This window comes from Lepidochelys olivacea, assembly GCF_965140295.1.
Source record: "Lepidochelys olivacea isolate rLepOli2 genome assembly, chromosome: 2".
In the NCBI taxonomy this organism is placed as follows: domain Eukaryota; kingdom Metazoa; phylum Chordata; order Testudines; family Cheloniidae; genus Lepidochelys; species Lepidochelys olivacea.
Window position 1 is genome coordinate 225335953 of NC_140412.1, and position 16505 is coordinate 225352457.

General features: G+C 40.5%; 1 protein-coding gene across 4 annotated transcripts in view; it reads right to left on the minus strand.

The window, feature by feature from the left end:
* Nucleotides 1-16505, minus strand: part of ANKIB1 (ankyrin repeat and IBR domain containing 1) — a 159389-nt gene that overhangs the window by 6583 nt on the left and 136301 nt on the right. For all 4 annotated transcript variants that reach the window (XM_084621477.1, XM_084621478.1, XM_084621476.1 and 1 more), the window contains exons 12-17: nt 12682-12816; nt 9700-9786; nt 9537-9603; nt 8213-8358; nt 5741-5919; nt 4267-4318 (exon numbers count right to left, since the gene is read on the minus strand). In XM_084621477.1, the coding sequence (XP_084477603.1) occupies nt 4267-4318; nt 5741-5919; nt 8213-8358; nt 9537-9603; nt 9700-9786; nt 12682-12816 (666 nt within the window). The remainder of the gene's footprint in view (nt 1-4266; nt 4319-5740; nt 5920-8212; nt 8359-9536; nt 9604-9699; nt 9787-12681; nt 12817-16505) is intronic.

Consider the following 16505-nt stretch of genomic DNA (forward strand, 5'->3'; position numbering starts at 1 on the left):
ACTGCAAATGTTTCTTAGTGTGATTTGTTTATTTACAAAATGTACACAAATCTTGTTTTACTTGAACAGAGGTGGCAAAAAACTGCACTTAGGTGTTAATTCCCTTTATCAGAAACTGCAGGTAAGGCACCATAGTCTGCCCCAAGAAGCAGCTGTCTCCAACTTCTGTATCTCTCTAGGATTCACACCAATTTCAAACAAATCTAACTAGTTAAACACATACTAAACTTAGTTTCTCCGTCAGCCCCTGCACTTTACACCTGGGAAACTCCTACTCCAAAGCTTCTCTTGTACTGTGTGGCCTGGAAAAGGTAGCCTAACCATTAAGCCTCCTTTTGTACAGCTGCTCTGCAACATAAAAGAAACTTAGAAAGGACCAACAGTCCAGACAGTTACTTCATGGCCTCTTCAGTTCTTTCTATGGAGAGTTTCATCCCAGGTGCTTACACATTAACAACAAATACAAGCTGTAAGCACTTTCACCACAATAGGATCAATGCTAGCAGACTCTTGCTCCTGTGTGAAGTTCCACTGATTCAAGTGCAGCATCAGGACCTTAATTTCCAGATCTTGATGCCTAACAATTGACTTAGTATTCTTTACACCATATACACCTATTCCTTAAGTAAAGAGATCCATATTAATTTATAAATATACACACCCCCACCATGGGGATTGAGAATGATCAGAAATGAGTCCATAAAGTATTAAGATTTGAAAGTCATTGCAGATATTACATAAAATATAATTTTCTCTATGTTTGCAATAAGGTCACAGATTTCACTTATGGCCTTTTTAATAATTGTTGTTTCTTTAATATATTTGTGCTTCAGACAGATATCTCCACTCATAGAGATATAATTTTGTTTCTGATTACTTAGAAAGATGTTATATATTTTAGCAATATAGATTTTAATTTTATTGCACTGAAAAGTAGAATTTTCATATACTGGCCTAAATATAGTGTTTTTTACTGAAAACATTCAAATTTTCTCTATTCTGGGTAGAATTTTGTGGTAACAAGATCTGGTATACGCAAATATTTTACTTTGGTATCAGTCAAAATACATAATTGTGCTAAAAAGTTTGTCTAGTGAATTTAATGGAAAATACAAAAAGGACAATTATTTTAGCTACAGAATTCCTTTAGCTCAGGTGGTTGCAAGTATCTTTGGCAGCTGAGGTACAAAGGATCCAATTTAAATCAGATGGTGTCATATTTGGGCAAATTATAACGGCTAATCAACTGTCATCTAAACGTGACTGCCATGTTACTTATTGTTTAACAGAAGCTTTCCCCTTTTCTAGTCTGCCTTTTCTCCTACCCTGTTCCTCCTGGGCTGTTGTAACATCACAGATATAGTTCAGTCTCACAAAACACTGAATTATTTAGGAACAAAGGAAGAACTGAAGCAATTGGACAGGAGAAACAAGCTGATTACACTATAAGAAGCAAGCTGTTTTTTTCTGACAGCATATTGCTAACCAGCAACAATAGGAAAGGAAATATATAGAAAATGGAGTTTTATAAGACCTGGTATTTTTCCAGTGTGTCTGAAAGTGACTGGCTCATAAGAAAAATGAAGAAGTGAGATTTCTCCTTTAACCTCACGGTTTGATTTAAACCCCCTGAAATATTTAATTCAAGTTAGGGAGAGAAAGGAAAACTTGAAAGGAAAATGCAAATATTATATGCAGTGCAGTCTGACAATCACATAAATGTTCTTCCACCATGTATAAATGATAAAATATTGTTTTAAAAAATTGTATTTTGCTTTTTCTAATCCTGTCAGCAGTAGTCCATCCTGCAGAAAAAGTTATCTTATTTGTGACACGACTAACATAATATTGTATCTAGGGCTGTCAATTAATTGTCGTTAACCCATGCAATTAACTCAAAAATATTAATCGCGATTAAAAAAATTAATCACTATTAATTGCACTTTTAATCACACTGTTAAACAATAGAATACCAATTGAAATTCATTAAATATTTTTGGATGCTTTTCTACATTTTCAAATATATTGATTTCAATTACAACACAGAATACAAAGTGTGCAGTGCTCACTTTATATTTATTATTTTTTATTACAAATATTTGCACTATAAAAATGATAAACAAATAGCGTTTTTCAATTCACCTCATACAAGTACCATAATGCAATATCTTTACAATGAAAGTGCAACTTACAAATGTAGATTTTTTTTGGTTACATAACTGCACTGAAAAAACCAAAACAATGTAAAACTTTAGAGCCTACAAGTCCACTCAGTCCTACTTCTTGTTCAGCCAATCGCTAAGACAAACAAGTTTGTTTACATTTACAGGAGATACTGCTGCCTGCTTCTTATTTACAATGTCACCTGAAAGTGAGAACAGGCATTTAAATGGCACTTTTGTAGCTGGCATTGCAAGGAATTTACGTGCCAGATAAGCTAAACATTTGTATGCCCCTTCATGCTTCGGCCACCATTCCATAGGACATGTTTCTATGCTGACGACGCTCCTTTAAAAAAAATGTGTTAATTAAATTTGTGACTGCACTCCTTGGGGGTCAACTGTATGTCTCCTGCTCTGTTTTACCCGCATTCTGCCATATATTTCATGTTCTAGCAGTCTCAGATGATGACCCAACAGATGTTGTTCATTTTAAGAACATGTTCACTTCAGATTTGACAAAACGCAAAGAAGGTACCAATGTGAGATTTCTAAAGATAGCTACAGCACTTGACCAAAGATTTAAGAATCTGAAGTGCTTTCCAAAATTTGAGAGGGATGAAGCGTGGAGCATGCTTTCAGAAGTCCTAAAAGAGCAACATTCCTATGCGGAAACTACAGAACCTGAACCACCAAAAAAGAAAATCAACCTTCTGCTGGTGGCATCTGACTCAGATGATGAAAATGAATATGCATCTTTCCACACTACTTTGGATTGTTATTGAGCAGAACCTGTCATCGGCATGGACGTGTGTCCTCTGGAAGGGTGGTTGAAGCATGAAGGGACATATGAATCTTTAGAGCATCTGGCACGTAAATATATCTTGCGATGACGGCTACCACTGTGCCATGCAAAAATCTGTTGTCACTTTCAGGTTAAACTGTAAACAAGAAGCAGGCAGCATTATCTCCTGCAAATGTAAACAAACTTGTTTGTCTGACAGGTTTCAGAGTAACAGCCGTGTTAGTCTGTATTCGCAAAAAGAAAAGGAGTACTGAGCTGTAGCTCACGAAAGCTCATGCTCAAATAAATTGGTTAGTCTCTAAGGTGCCACAAGTACTCCTTTTCTTTTTGTTTGTCTGAGCGATTGGCTGAACAAGAAGTAGGATGGAGTGGACATGCAGGCTCTAAAATTTTACATTGTTTTATTTTTGAGTGCAGTTATTTTTTTGTACATAATTCTACATTTGTAAGTTCAACTTTCATGATAAAGAGATTGCACTACATTATTTGTATTACGTGAACTGAAAAAAACTATTTATTTTGTTTTTTACTGTGCAAATATTTGTCATAAAAAATAATAATATAAAGTGAGCACTGTACACTTTGTATTCTGTGGTAATTGAAATCAATATGTTTGAAAATGTAGAAAACATCCAAAAATATTTAAATAAATGGTATTCTATCATTCTTTAGCAGTGCGATTAATCGCACAATTAATTGCAATAAATTTTTTTAATTGCTTGACAGCCCTAATTATATCAGAAATTATCTAGTTTCCTTCCTCTTTAATACTACTTTTACATTCAGAATAATATTTGTTTAAAATTTAAACAGAACATTTAATTTTAAATCTTTAATTTTTTGTTGAATTGTTAAATCAGTAAAGAATGGAAGATAGTGTGCCACTTCATTTAGGTTCTCTGTCAAATTCTGTTGGACTGGTATTGCATTCAAAAGTATATTTTTAATTATACAGATTTTTGAATATTTACTATAAAAATCTTGCCCCAAATGCAGGCATGTTTTGTTCGTAGATTATTGCCTTGCTCTGAGATTGGAAAAAATACAATGCAAAAGAGTTGGTCTGATGCCATCCTTAAGAGCTGTCTTTTCATAAGACTCATTGTTTAGGTACTGCCCAATTACCCATGCATATATTTCCTTCTATTGTGAAGCAAAGAAAATGGAAAGCTTAAACCCAACCTTGCAAACCTCAGTACAATATGAAACAAAATCTGGAATCTCTCCATGCAAAACAGAATTACACCCTGGTTCCTATAATATGCAGAGTGACATTAAAAATGTAAAAAAGAAATAGTTTACCTCAGGGGATGCAAATCCTAAATATTCCCAATCCCATGTTCCACCAGCAAAGCTATAAATTAAATTAGATACATCATGTAATTTATTAGCAGAATAAAGTATGAACAATGGCTCCCCCAGTCTACAACTGTAAACCACCTTGAGGTGAACTCCTCATCTGGTTAACACATACATTTATAAAAATGTTTCAGAAGATTGGATAAGTAAATTATTTAAAATTCTAGATTTTGAAAATTATTCTCAGCAGTTATTTAAATAGTGTTTGGTGAGTGCCAAGTATTTAAGTGGCTATTTTGAAGTACAGGATGTGAAATGAGGCCACAAGCACTCAGCTAGCTATTAAGAGATCAAAAAACTGGGTGTGAATTATACTATAAAAATTCATATCTAGTACACTGACTAAACTGGGAAAGAATCATTACACCCAAATTATGCTTCACTGTCACAATGGCTTGGAGGGTAGAACAATTGAGTGGGTGCATATATGTTATAATTATACTTATTATTAACTATTCTTGTAATTCACAACTTGGCATATCTTAATGTAATTTTAAAAAAAAAACAGAAAAAACTAAAAGAGAATGATTTTTAGGTCTACATCCTTTCACTAGAAGAAAAGGAAGAGAAATGTGGGGATAAAATAGTATACACACACCAAACCTACGAGTAACTTCAAACAATTAAAATGTAATCTAAACAGAACACCGAGTAGCAAAAATATTGCTTCTCTGAATCAGTTCCATCAATCACATTACTCTATTAAGATCTTTATTCTATTAACAAGCTGTCTTCAGTTTAACACCTTTCACTTGTCAGATGACCAGACTGCAATGGAAGTGTATACAGCAATTTGAGTTGGCATCCACAAGGTGCCATAAGAGTGAAATGAAAATGCCAATCTAATCAAAAATATAGGAACTGTGAATGAGATTATTTGGCTTTCTAGCTAGAGGAGGAAATCAATGACTTCCCCACACAGTTCTAGTCAGCCTCTGCAACTTCATAAACTCCAGGGGTGGATTTCTACCAAAGCATGGGCTCTATCTCCCATGCTAATATTGCAACTGCACCTGTGTGGAAAGAGTTGGCAAACCACCCCCGCCCCCCGGCCCAAAAAAAAACAAAAAAAAAAACACCACACTGGTGAAAATCCTGCCTGGTTTTGGATTTCATTACAAATTTAAAAGTCAGCCAAGATTCCTCATTTTCAGTTCCAAAATGAAAGTGAGAGACACTTGGCAGTTTAACGGAGTTTCACATGCTGAAGTTTAAAGTGAAAGGGTGTAATTTCACACAAATCAAATGAAGGAAGTGTTTGTTGAGCCAGTGACCTACAACTACAAAATTCTGTCAGCTCTATTTTGCCTTGAGGTGTATGTCAAAGCAAGAACTAGTTTGAGGGGTGGGTTTACAGAGCTTGGTAGCTGTAACCTGAACTTTTTTGGTTTGCACACGCTTTTTATGCCTAAATTACCTGCGCCTTGGAGCTTCTGGTGAATCTGCAGGGGCAACTCCCCGGGCCACAGAGGCCAGAAACTCTTGCCTCTTCTGCTGCACAAGACATGCTGCACGGATTATTTTATGACGAGGCGTACGAAGATAAGGCCTGTTTACTTTCTGAGCAAGGTCTTCAGTGACCATTTCTAAGTCTGTCTGCAACAGAAAATAAACACAGTATACCACGTAATGTTACAACAAAATAAAACAGTTAAATGAAAAACTGGCATAACTGCACTGTAAACATGCTATACAGTAACTCCTTGCTTAACACTGTAGTTACGTTCCCAAAAATGCTACTTTAAGCAAAACCATGTTAAGCGAATCTGGGATGGAGTGGGGTGGGGTTAGATTCCAGGAAAAAAAATTTCGCCAGACAAAAGACAATTAAAAAAAAAAAAAATATATATATATATATATATATATACACACACACACACAATATAAGTTTTAAACAATTTAATACTGTACACAGCAATGATGATTGTGAAGCTTGGTTGAGGTGGTGAAGTCAGAGGGTGGAAGAGGGTGGGATATTTCCCAGGGAATGCTTTACTGCTAAATGATGAACTAACACTCGGCTGAGCCCTCAAGCATTAACCCATTGTTGTTAATGTAGCCTCATACTCTACAAGGCAGCACGAATGGAGGGAGGGGAGATACACACACTGTGTGTGTGTGTGTGTTGCACATTGCCCCTTTAAGTTCGCTGACCCCACTCTAAGTACACTGCCTTTTTAAGTAGATCAGCAAGTTGAGACAGCAGCTGCTGCCAGCAAGCTCCCTCTGTCCTGAGCCCTGTCATGTGTCTCCCTCTGCTCAGTGAAGATGGGGTAAAGGAAGGGGGGGCAGGGAAACACCCTGACATTAGCACCCCTCTGCACAGCAAGCAAGAGGCTCCCGGGAGCAGCTCCAAGGCAGAGGGCAGGAGCAGCACACGGCAGTGGGGGGAGGGACAGCTGAACTGCCTGGCAATTGATAGCCTGCTGGGTGGCTGCCGCACAGGGAACTTAGGGGAGCGGGGAGCTGATGGTCCACCCTAGTTCCAAGCCCCCACCAGCTAGCTCCAATGGGCTGCTTTTTCTGCAAGCAGTGGACAAAGCAGGCGGCTGCCAAACAACGTTATATGGGAGCATTGCACAACTTTAAACAAGCATGTTCTCTAATTGATCAGCAATGAAACAACGTTAGCCGGGACAACATTAAGTGAGGGGTTACTATACTGAATAATTCAATTTTTCTAAAGACACCATCCTGACAGGATTCTCACTCCTGGGTGTTAGCTCCTTAACAAGAAACTGATGGAACTCCCTCAGCCCTCAAAGAATTTTTACCACTGAGGGCAGAGGTGTGCTAAGACCATGCTGATTATGCTGACCAATACTGTCTCGTTGTTTCCTTGTACTCCTCATTTGTCTTTATCCATCCCGTCTTGTTCTTAAATTGTAAGTTCTTTGGGGCAGGTTCTGTCTTGTGGTTCTGTGTTTGTACAGTGTCTAGCATAATAGGTCCTGGTCCTTAACTAGGGCTCTTAGGTACTATGGAAATACATATAAATAAATAAAGTTGTGAGGTATAGTGAGCCAAGCCCTCTAGTGGCCATTGCATGCCATCCCCCGCTGGGTGTAATAAATACTGCCCTCTAATTCCAGAAAGTTCCTTCTTGATTAGCCATCAAGAAAGGGGCTGTCTGTTGAAAAAAAGCATCATTCTGACATAACTTTCATTCACCACATAATTCCCAAACTCTATGGGGAGGTATCTTCTTTAATGTTTATGTGTTGATTCTATTTTGGGGGGGGGGGGGGAGAGGGTGGCATATTTTTGGTTATGGTTAATCATTTCGTATTGGTTTATCATCCTAGGGAGCTTCACTTCCTGTGCAAATGAAGGGACTGAGTAGATCATTTAGAGGACATTATTTACACCCAGCAGAGAAAGGAGATTTGATAGTCAATGCAGGGCTTGGCTTGCACTATACCCAAAGCCAGTGCCCTCTGGAATCAAAATTATTTTAGAATTGAGGGAGATCTGCTGGTCTCAACCGAATCCAGGAATGAGAATCCTGTTCATATATCTTCAGAAAAGCTGAATTACAAGTGTATATTTTTTCATTAAGAATCTGTCTTTAAAGCTGCAATAAAATATTTGTAATAAAATAATTTTATTATAGACTAAACAATCCTGCCAAAACTATTCTTCACTCCCTTCCCCCTAATTTGGTTGTAGCCTTAAAACCTCTAAAGACAGAATTCAAAGTCATATTGACCCAACAATGAGTTTAATGTTACAGCAAAATAAATAGTTCATTATACACATTTTTTCCCACATCTTTGTCATTTTGAACTAAGTTTAAGAATTTTATGTAGTCAGAAAACATGCCAGATGGATAACTAGTATTACAAGAAAAATTAGTTGGGTCATAAAAAGCAAAACATACTTATTTTACCTGCATAAGTTCAAATATTTCTTTCTTTGTGCTTTTAGGTTCCAAAAAGAATCCATATGGATAAGAACACTTGAGAATGCGGCGAGTTTTTAGGAGCTCTTGTACTGCATCTTCAATGAAAGTGGTATCAGGACAGCCTCCTTCAGCTGTACAGTAACACAAGCATTGTAAAAACATTTTTCTGCTGACCTCAGTAGTTTTATTATGAGAGTTTCCCCCAAAAGAAGTACAAGTTATGCAAGATCGGAAATATTTTCCAAATCAAAGCCAGTCCATACTGTACATGAGTAAGTGTGGTTATGGTAAAAAAACTAACTATGTACCATTAGCTTCTCTCTAACTCAAGTGGTCTATTCCTTGGGTGTATTTAGCCTCTCACATGCTTATTCTACTTCCTAATAGAAGCTTTTACCACATTTTATTTACACTAACATTTCAGAATGAGAAATTACACTGTGTAATAGGCTCTAATGAGCCCTATCAATAAAAGGCTTATCCAGAAGGACAGATAAGATTGCTCACTTGGGCCAGCTGGGTAAAACTGCCAGCAGTGACGACCTGACCAGGTCTGAATTTCCACTCTTGCAGGTGGTGACATAGCAGGTTGTCTTCATACAGTTTCAATACAGACTTATGCCCATGATCCTGCAAAGAGCTCCTCGTGGGCAACCCCTACGTACACGCAGAGCTCACTGGAGGATCAAGACTATTTCTTTATTATGGGTACACTTCTCTACAAAGAAAGAAAATAAACTGATGCAGAACAGATTCACATATAACAAGTTGTGCACTGTGCTGTGCACTGGTTGAATCAAATCACCTTTCCTCACCCTAAAGGTGACTGCATTTCAGAAGCAAGTGATTCTTTCTATATAGAATACATGCTGTAGTTCCTAAAGCACCTTGGGATCCTTCAGAGTGCAAGTCACTACATAAATGTAAGATACCATTAAAAGTCTGAAATTCATACTTCACTGTTTCCTCAAGCAATTTCAACATTGTTTTGTCCCTTCTCCCACATATTTTAAATAAATACATGGAATAAGATGTGTGGTGCTGTTGCACATAAACACTGAAAGAGAATTGTTATCTCCTTAACAATAAAGGACTCAAACTCAAGTTATCAAGATGAACTGAGGACTGACAAAGGCTGAAAGTTCAAAGCCTTAAATGTACAGAAGTAGCGGTCTGAAATATATCGTTTCTTGTAGGCATCAATATAAGTAAAGAAAAATCTGAAGAACAAAATTTTTTCTTTTAGTGTAAAGAGATATTTGACTTCAAACCACCATTATAAATCAGTAAATACTAACAAACTACTTACTTCCACTGAGAGCTCTACTCAACTGCTCCATCTTTTCTTTGGCAGTTTTTAGAAGGCGCTGTTCTAACTAAAAAAAGGGACAAAAATAAAAGTTCAACAAATTCATCTAATTTCTGGACTAATAAAGTGGGGGAAAATTTACTAGAAACTGTTTGGACCATACCTGATAGCTGAGCTCATGGTTCTTAAACCTCGTGTAATAGTGCATAAACCTATCAAGCTCTTGAAATCGTCTGTGTTTCTTTTCAGCCTAGAAAATAAGAACTCAAACATGAATCATTCATTTAGAGTCTATTAGACTTATATTATTTTCACAATCATCAGCAAATACAAAACTATAGTCAGCTGTTTCAGCTGGGAACATTAGACATTTATACACAAATACCATGGTAATGGGTACTGTTTAAGACATACTCCTTGAGGAATTATACAAAATTTTAAAATTCTGCCAATTTTATTTGTCAAAATAACACTATATAATCATGCCAGTTTCAATTATTTTGGTAATTTATTTCAAAATACCTTTCAGCAAGTTTGTCTGTAGCAATACAGACATACACACAAAAAATTCTTCCAAGAGTAGAGAGTTAAAGAAACCCCTATGACAACACAGTTCCTGTTTCACCTCCTCCTCTCCTCCCCCCCCTCCCCGGCAAACCCAGCTGCGGGGCCAGACCCCAGCTAATACACCTGAAGCCCCTCCCTCCCTAGCCCAGCTGCAGGGGCCCCCAGCTCAGACACCTGTCCCCCTCCCCCAAGAGCCCAGCTGCAGGGGCCCCCTCTCCCAGACACCCACACTCCCTTCCGCCCCAGAGCTCATCTGCAGGGGCCCCCTAGCCTAGACACCCGCCCTCAGGGATCTAGAGGGAAAAACAGCCTGATGCTCGATCCCAGGTTTGTGTAGAGTTTCCTGCAGGTCGCGTCCTTCTCTCAGAGCGTTCAGGGAAGTGTAGCTGCCGGGAATGCTCCAGCTCCCTCCCTTTCCCCCTCCCCACAGCAGTGTCTTCTATATGCAAGCTGGGCTCTGCAGAGTCCAGTGGCCCCTAGTGGTGGCCAGCAGCACTTGTAGCCCATTTCTGTGCGGGAAAGGAAATTCTGTGTGCACATTAATTTTTGCAAAATTCTGCACTGCACAGTGGCGCAGAATTCCCCCAGGAATAGTCTAAATCAGACAGAAAGGTAATGTTTTGAAATCAGAAGTCTGACAGATACAGCCATCAGAACTGAGGAATTGAGATTTTGTGTCTATAGAGCAGGGGTCGGCAATCTATGGCAAGCATGCCAAAGACGGCATGCCAGCCAATTTTTAATGGCACACTGCTGCCTTCTGGGTCCCAGCCGCTGGCCCCGCTCAGCCTGCTGCTGAACCCAGGCTGGGACCCCGACAAGCAGCAGAGTGCCATTAAAAATCCTGCCTGCCCCGGCCTGCTCTTCTCCGGCCCCCCCGCGGGGGCAGGGTGAAGAAGCTTGGTCCTGCTGGCTGCTGCTGCAGGGCAAGCAAGCTCCCCCTCCCTGGCCTCTTCCCCCAGGTGCTGTGTTCCTGGCCCTCCTCCTCTCCCTGCCGCCGATCAGCTGATAGCCCTTGCGGGGGAGAGGGAGAAGCGGAGCTGCAGCGTGCTCGCTGCTCTGGAGAGGAGGCGGAGAAGAGGTGGGGATGGGGCCGTGGGGTGGAATCAAGGCATATCCCCTCCAGCCCCCTGCCGTGAGCCGCTCTAGGCGGGGGGCTGGGAGGACCCCCACAACCCCAGCCCACACCCCCAGCCCCCTGCCCTGACCCCTGCACCCCCTCACAAACACCCAGCCCTCTGCCCTGACCCCTGCACCCCCCCACAACCCCAGCCCTATCTCCAGTACCCCACACACATACCCAGCCCCCCACACCCCACGCCCTGACTCCTGCACCCCCTTCACATCTCCCAGCCCCCTGCCCTGACTCCTGCACCCCCCACACCTCATGTCCTGACTCTTGCACCCCCCACATTCCCACCCCCACCTCTCACACCAAATGGGAGCTGCCCAGGTAAGCACTCCACACCCAAACCCCAACCCTGAGCCCCCTCCCTCATTCTAGCTCCTGGCCAGACCCTACAACCCAACCCCCAGCCTGCTCCTTCACCCCTAGCCCTGTGCTCAGTGCACTCCCACCCTCATTTCAGTGCAGAGAGAGAGGAAGAAAATGGGCCAGAACCAGGGAGAAGGTAGGTACCCACTCTATGTGGGCAGGGCCAGGACCCCAGACCGGCAGCGGGCTGAGTGGGGCTGGCAGCCGGGACCCTGGCTGACAGGAACCGGCGAATGGAACCCCAGACCGACAGCGGGCTGAGCCGCTCAGCCCACTGCCAGTCTGGGGTCCTGGCCGCCAGCCCTGCTCAGCCCGCTGCCAATCTGGGGTTCTGGCTGCCGGTCCCTTGCCAGCCGGGGTCCCGGCCGCAGGCCCTGCTTAGCCTGCTGCCGGCCTAGGTGAACGGAACCCCAGGCTGGCAGCGGGCTGAGCGGGCTGGCAGCGTAAGATCAGCATTTTAATTTAAATTTTAAATGAAGCTTCTTAAACATTTTGAAAACCTTGTCTACTTTACATACAACAATAGTTTAGTTAGATAATATATAGACTTATAGAGAGAGACCTTCTAAAAAAATGTTAAAATGTATTACTGGCACGCAAAACCTTAAATTACAGTGAATAAATGAAGACTCGGCACACCACTTCTGAAAGTTTGCTGACCCCTGCTATAGAGCAATCTTTAAGCAGTGGTCCTCAAAGTACATTGCAAACATCGATTAAGCCAAACAACAGTCCTCTGAAGCACAGCGGGTAATTACAGTACTACTACACTCATTGCACAGAATGGTAACCACGGTAGAGAGAGATGAAGTGACTTTCCCAACATCACACAGTTTGTTAGTACCAGAATCGAGAACCCAGTTGTCTTTGTTCCCAGTATAACAAAAGCCAGACAGTATTTTCCTCCTATTATCTCAATATGATATTTAGAGTTATAATTCACTTTTTTCCCATTGTGGACCTAGGAGTGGGAAAATTAAAGTCTAACAAATTCTTCTCAGGAACACCAATTCAGAATCTTAGGCAAGACAGAAAATTACAGCCTAAGTATTTTATTGTAGCCAATACAGTTTAATCTCCTACCTCCACTGTCATTTCCTTGGACTGTTCCTCTACATGCTGAATGATTTCATAGCGAGTGCACCTGTAATAGCCTCCAGTAGAAGAGCTGTGCTTCTTCCATTCTTCTAGGCAAATCCAGCAAAAGTCATATTTGCACTTCAAAAGAAGAAGAAAACAAAACTAATACCTGCATCCAATCATGTTACAGATTTCCAGTACCGCATCATTATTCCACCACAACCAACTGAAGGGACAGAATTCACAGGAATAGTACATTCCCCTGTATGTTTATATGTCAAAAGAAAATGGCCAAGGACCCTCCGAGCAGATGTATTCTAAGCTGCTATATACATTTTAATAGGTCTATGGTGCCATATAAAAAGTATTGGTTGATTCTCAGACATAGGGCAGGAGTGCTTTGCATTCTATAAATTAAGTCTGGGGTGGATGCACAGAACGAGATGTTGAGTAGAGCTGGATGGGAATATATCAACATGATGTTTCTGTTGAAAAATATCAGTTTGTCACTGTTTGAAACTGTTTGTGAGGCTGAGTCAGTTTCTATGATTTTTTTTTTTTTAACTCAAAGGTTTTGGAAAAAGTTTTGAAATTGTCAGAGATAATAAGCTAATCATAGAAAAGGCTGCAGAATGGAGGGAGTTTTGGCTAAAGGCTCTCCTTGCTCTGCATCCCTATCAGGAGCTCCCTGCTGCCACAGCAACCTCGTGGGAGAGGTTGGGCAGCTATTCCATGGTCAACACTCAGGGCTGTGAGCAGAGGCTCCAGCAGCTGGAGGAGGGGAGCTTCCTTGGCCCTTTGATATTCTACTTTAACCTATATTCCTGCCAGATGCGGGTGTGTGGAAGAAGGAGCCATCATTCTTGGGGCTGCTACCTGTCCCAAGGGTGATTTTGCAGCTGAAGGGCTGCTGCTGCTTCTTGGAAGCTCTCCTGCTTGAGGGGGGAGGCCATAGAAAACTGTATCCTAGCCTTAGCACTTGAGAGGTGCCTGAGTCTCTGCAGAGAAGGCACAAATCTCTATCCAGGGGAGATACAGGAGACACAGCATCTGGCCTTCTTAGCTTTCTCCACTAGGTTGAACTCCACATGGGTGAGCCAGGGCATGAAGAATCCCAGTGACTCTGAAGAGAAAGGGAATCCCCCTGTGCTGATAAAAGCAGACCAAGACAGCCTAGTGACTTTAAGCCTGTTTTTCCTCCTCTTCTTCAAATTTGCTCTTCAGCAGGGAGGAGATGGTCTGCCTGCCTGAAGCTGAAGAGACAGATGAAAAACTGGTGGTTCCTCAGAGGTGGAGCCACACATCCCATGTCTCTAATTGACAGGTCTGGTCTGTCTCCAGGGCTGCATAGAGACTCAATGTCATTGATCTGTGAATTTTATTATGAATAAGAAAGATGAGTGATCTTAACTAAGGCCCAGATGCTCAGAAGTATTTAGGTGCTTAACTCCAATTGAAATCATGGAAGTCAGTTTAAGTCCTATGAAACTAAAGAAGGTATTTAAGTTGGTTACTTAAAAGAAGGGTTTCAGAGTAACAGCTGTGTTAGTCTGTATTCGCAAAAAGAAAAGGAGTACTTGTGGCACCTTAGAGACTAAGGTATGCATCCGATGAAGTGAGCTGTAGCTCACAAAAGCTTATGCTCAAATCAATTGGTTAGTCTCTAAGGTGCCACAAGTACTCCTTTCCTTTTTACTTAAGAGAAGCCATTCAAGCAGTGGTCAAGACATGCAAATTGATATTAATGATCTTAAACTCAAATTAAATCCCACAACTTCTCTCTGTTTATCAATATTTGCTTATGTCTCTTTTCCAGGAATATAGTTTAAACAATCTGGGGTTTAACACTAAAAGCTGTTAACCACTGAAATTATAATAGAATTTCAATATTGCGTTAAAATTAGTCCAAGAACAAATTAAATCTAATCCCTTGGCAGTGCTTTGGCAAACTCCATCTCACCAGTGATGCTGAATTCTCGATGTTGTGATGACATTGCAGAAGCAGTGGTGGGTTGGAAGGTTGCTTCCTCTTGATACTGTGCTGTTGTTTTATTGTTCTTAGCTGTCTTGTTGTTTTTTGTTTGCTTGTAAAGATTAAATGAACAGTCTAAACTAAGATGAGCGCTGAGAGCTAGAGTGTAAGTGAGCACGTGTGTGTAACAGTACATAAGGGTAAGGGTATAAGCATAAGAGAGTGTGTTTCAGTTCAGAGAAATTTATATATATTTCTTTTTCCATGGCCTCGCTGAAGATGGAAGACAGACCTCTTTCAGGGGTATAGCTGGATTTAAATATCAGCTGCTGTCATCTTCCATTGGCTCAACGTCTTTATTGGACTGTGCTGGTACCATCTTCAGCTCGTGAATATTAAAGCTGCTATTGCATATGTAGCAGAGTTGTTATTCTTCTTCAGTTTTATGGGTATATTGATTTTTGATATTTAAAGTTTTAACTCTCTCTTTTAAATCAATTCATTTTCTGAGCTATCCCTTTAGATCCGTCAGTGTTTAATAGGAGCAGAAATTACGTTTCAAATGAGTCAAAATACTCCTATTTCCTATATAAAAGCTCTTGAAATAGTCAGCTCTTAAAATAGTCTTCAGGTCTTTCAGGTCTTAAAACAGCCTTTTTAAATATAAAAGATTCTTAAAGAGAGTATTTAAATGTAAATGGTCAAAGAAAGTATTGTCTTTTCTTTGTACCATCCTTGGAAAGTTTCTTCTGGTTTTTAAGAGCTTGATAAGGAGCTGCTTACGCATTGCCAGGTAACTAACTAATTTCCCAATTAATGTAAATAATTTCTATACTCAAATGGCTTCTTACATTAGTAACCAGTTATAGCATCAAATGGCTTAGCTATATTTGTACGTAAAATATCTTACTTTTCATATAATGCAAAAAGAAAAGGGAGTACTTGTGGCACCTTAGAGACTAACCAATTTATTTGAGCATAAGCTTTCATGAGCTACAGCTCACTTCATCGGATGCATACTGTTGAATGTATAGAAGATCTTTTTATACACACAAAGCATGAAAAAATGGGTGTTTACCACTACAAAAGGTTTTCTCTCCCTCCACCCCACTCTCCTGCTGGTAATAGCTTATCTAAAGCGATCACTCTCCTTACAATGTGTATGATAATCAAGGTGGGCCATTTCCATCACAAATCCAGGGTTTAACAAGAACATCTGGGGTGGGAGGGGTAGGAAAAAACAAGGGGAAATAGGTTACTGACTTAGCCACTCCCAGTCTCTATTCAAGCCTAAGTTAATTGTATCCAATTTGCAAATGAATTCTAATTCAACAGTCTCTCGCTGGAGTCTGGTTTTGAAGTTTTTTTGTTGTAATATCGCAACTTTCATGTCTGTAATCGTGTGACCAGAGAGATTGAAGTGTTCTCCGACTGGTTTATGAATGTTATAATTCTTGACATCTGATTTGTGTCCATTTATTCTTTTACGTAGAGACTGTCCAATTTGACCAATGTATATGGCAGAGGGGCATTGCTGGCACATGATGGCATATATCACATTGGTGGATGTGCAGGTGAACGAGCCTCTGATATGCCTCTGGAAATGGCCCACCTTGATTATCATACACATTGTAAGGAGAGTGATCACTTTAGATAAACTATTACCAGCAGGAGAGTGGGTTGGGGGGGGTGGGGGAAGAAAACCTGGATTTGTGCTGGAAATGGCCCACCTTGATTATCATACACATTGTAAGGAGAGTGATCACTTTAGATAAGCTACTACCAGCAGGAGAGGGGGTGGGGAGAGAGAAAACCTTTTGTAGTGGTAAACACCCATTTTTTCATGCTTTGTGTG